We start from the raw sequence: 621 nt of genomic DNA on the forward strand, positions 1-621 counted from the left end.
CTGTAGGCTGAACCTGCCGCAACTGAGACAAAGAAGGAGGACCGACCCAAGAGCCCTAGCCTCTTGGCAAAGCTCCTCGCCCCCTTCAAGCAAGAAAAGAAGGCTGAGAAAAAAGCTGAGAAGAAGCCCAAGGAGAAGTCTGTGAAGAAGACTGAGAAGAAAGAGGAGGTATGTTGCTTCGTCGTGTACCATATAGTCGATGATAATTGATGACCGCGACTTCAGGCTGCTGCTGCTCCCGCCACTGAGGAGGCACCCAAAGAGGCGCAGCCTGAGGAGGCACCGGCTGCCGAGGCACCCAAGGAAGACGAGGCTTCCGCCCCCGATGCCGCTGCCGAGCCTGTGAAAGAGACGTAAGTCATCGTTTCTCTCTCCAGTATAGAAATGGTTCTGATGTGATTTGCGCAGTGAAACTGCGCCTGCTGCAGAAGAGCCCGCCGCTGGGACTGCATCGACTGAGCCTGCTGCCGTTGAGGCATCGAAAGAGGAAAAGGTTTGTCATAAACTAGTCAATAGTAATTGTCACTAAATATTCATAGAAGGAGGAGAAGCCCAAGTCTCCCAAAGTCAGTCGTCGTCTGTCTGCTCGCGTTGGCGAGTTCTTCAAGGCGAGGCCGAAGG

At 53.8% G+C, this 621-nt stretch overlaps 1 protein-coding gene across 1 annotated transcript in view; it reads left to right on the forward strand.

The window, feature by feature from the left end:
- Window positions 1-621, forward strand: part of FIBRA_08988 (uncharacterized protein) — a gene marked incomplete at both ends in the record, with an annotated part of 1,426 nt that overhangs the window by 508 nt on the left and 297 nt on the right. The window contains 4 exons of the mRNA XM_012330593.1: window positions 7-168; window positions 226-353; window positions 409-493; window positions 540-566. Of these exons, the coding sequence (XP_012185983.1) occupies window positions 7-168; window positions 226-353; window positions 409-493; window positions 540-566 (402 nt within the window). The remainder of the gene's footprint in view (window positions 1-6; window positions 169-225; window positions 354-408; window positions 494-539; window positions 567-621) is intronic.

Source organism: Fibroporia radiculosa (genome assembly GCF_000313525.1).
Source record: "Fibroporia radiculosa TFFH 294 genomic supercontigs, scaffold5652, whole genome shotgun sequence".
Classification (NCBI taxonomy): domain Eukaryota; kingdom Fungi; phylum Basidiomycota; class Agaricomycetes; order Polyporales; family Fibroporiaceae; genus Fibroporia; species Fibroporia radiculosa.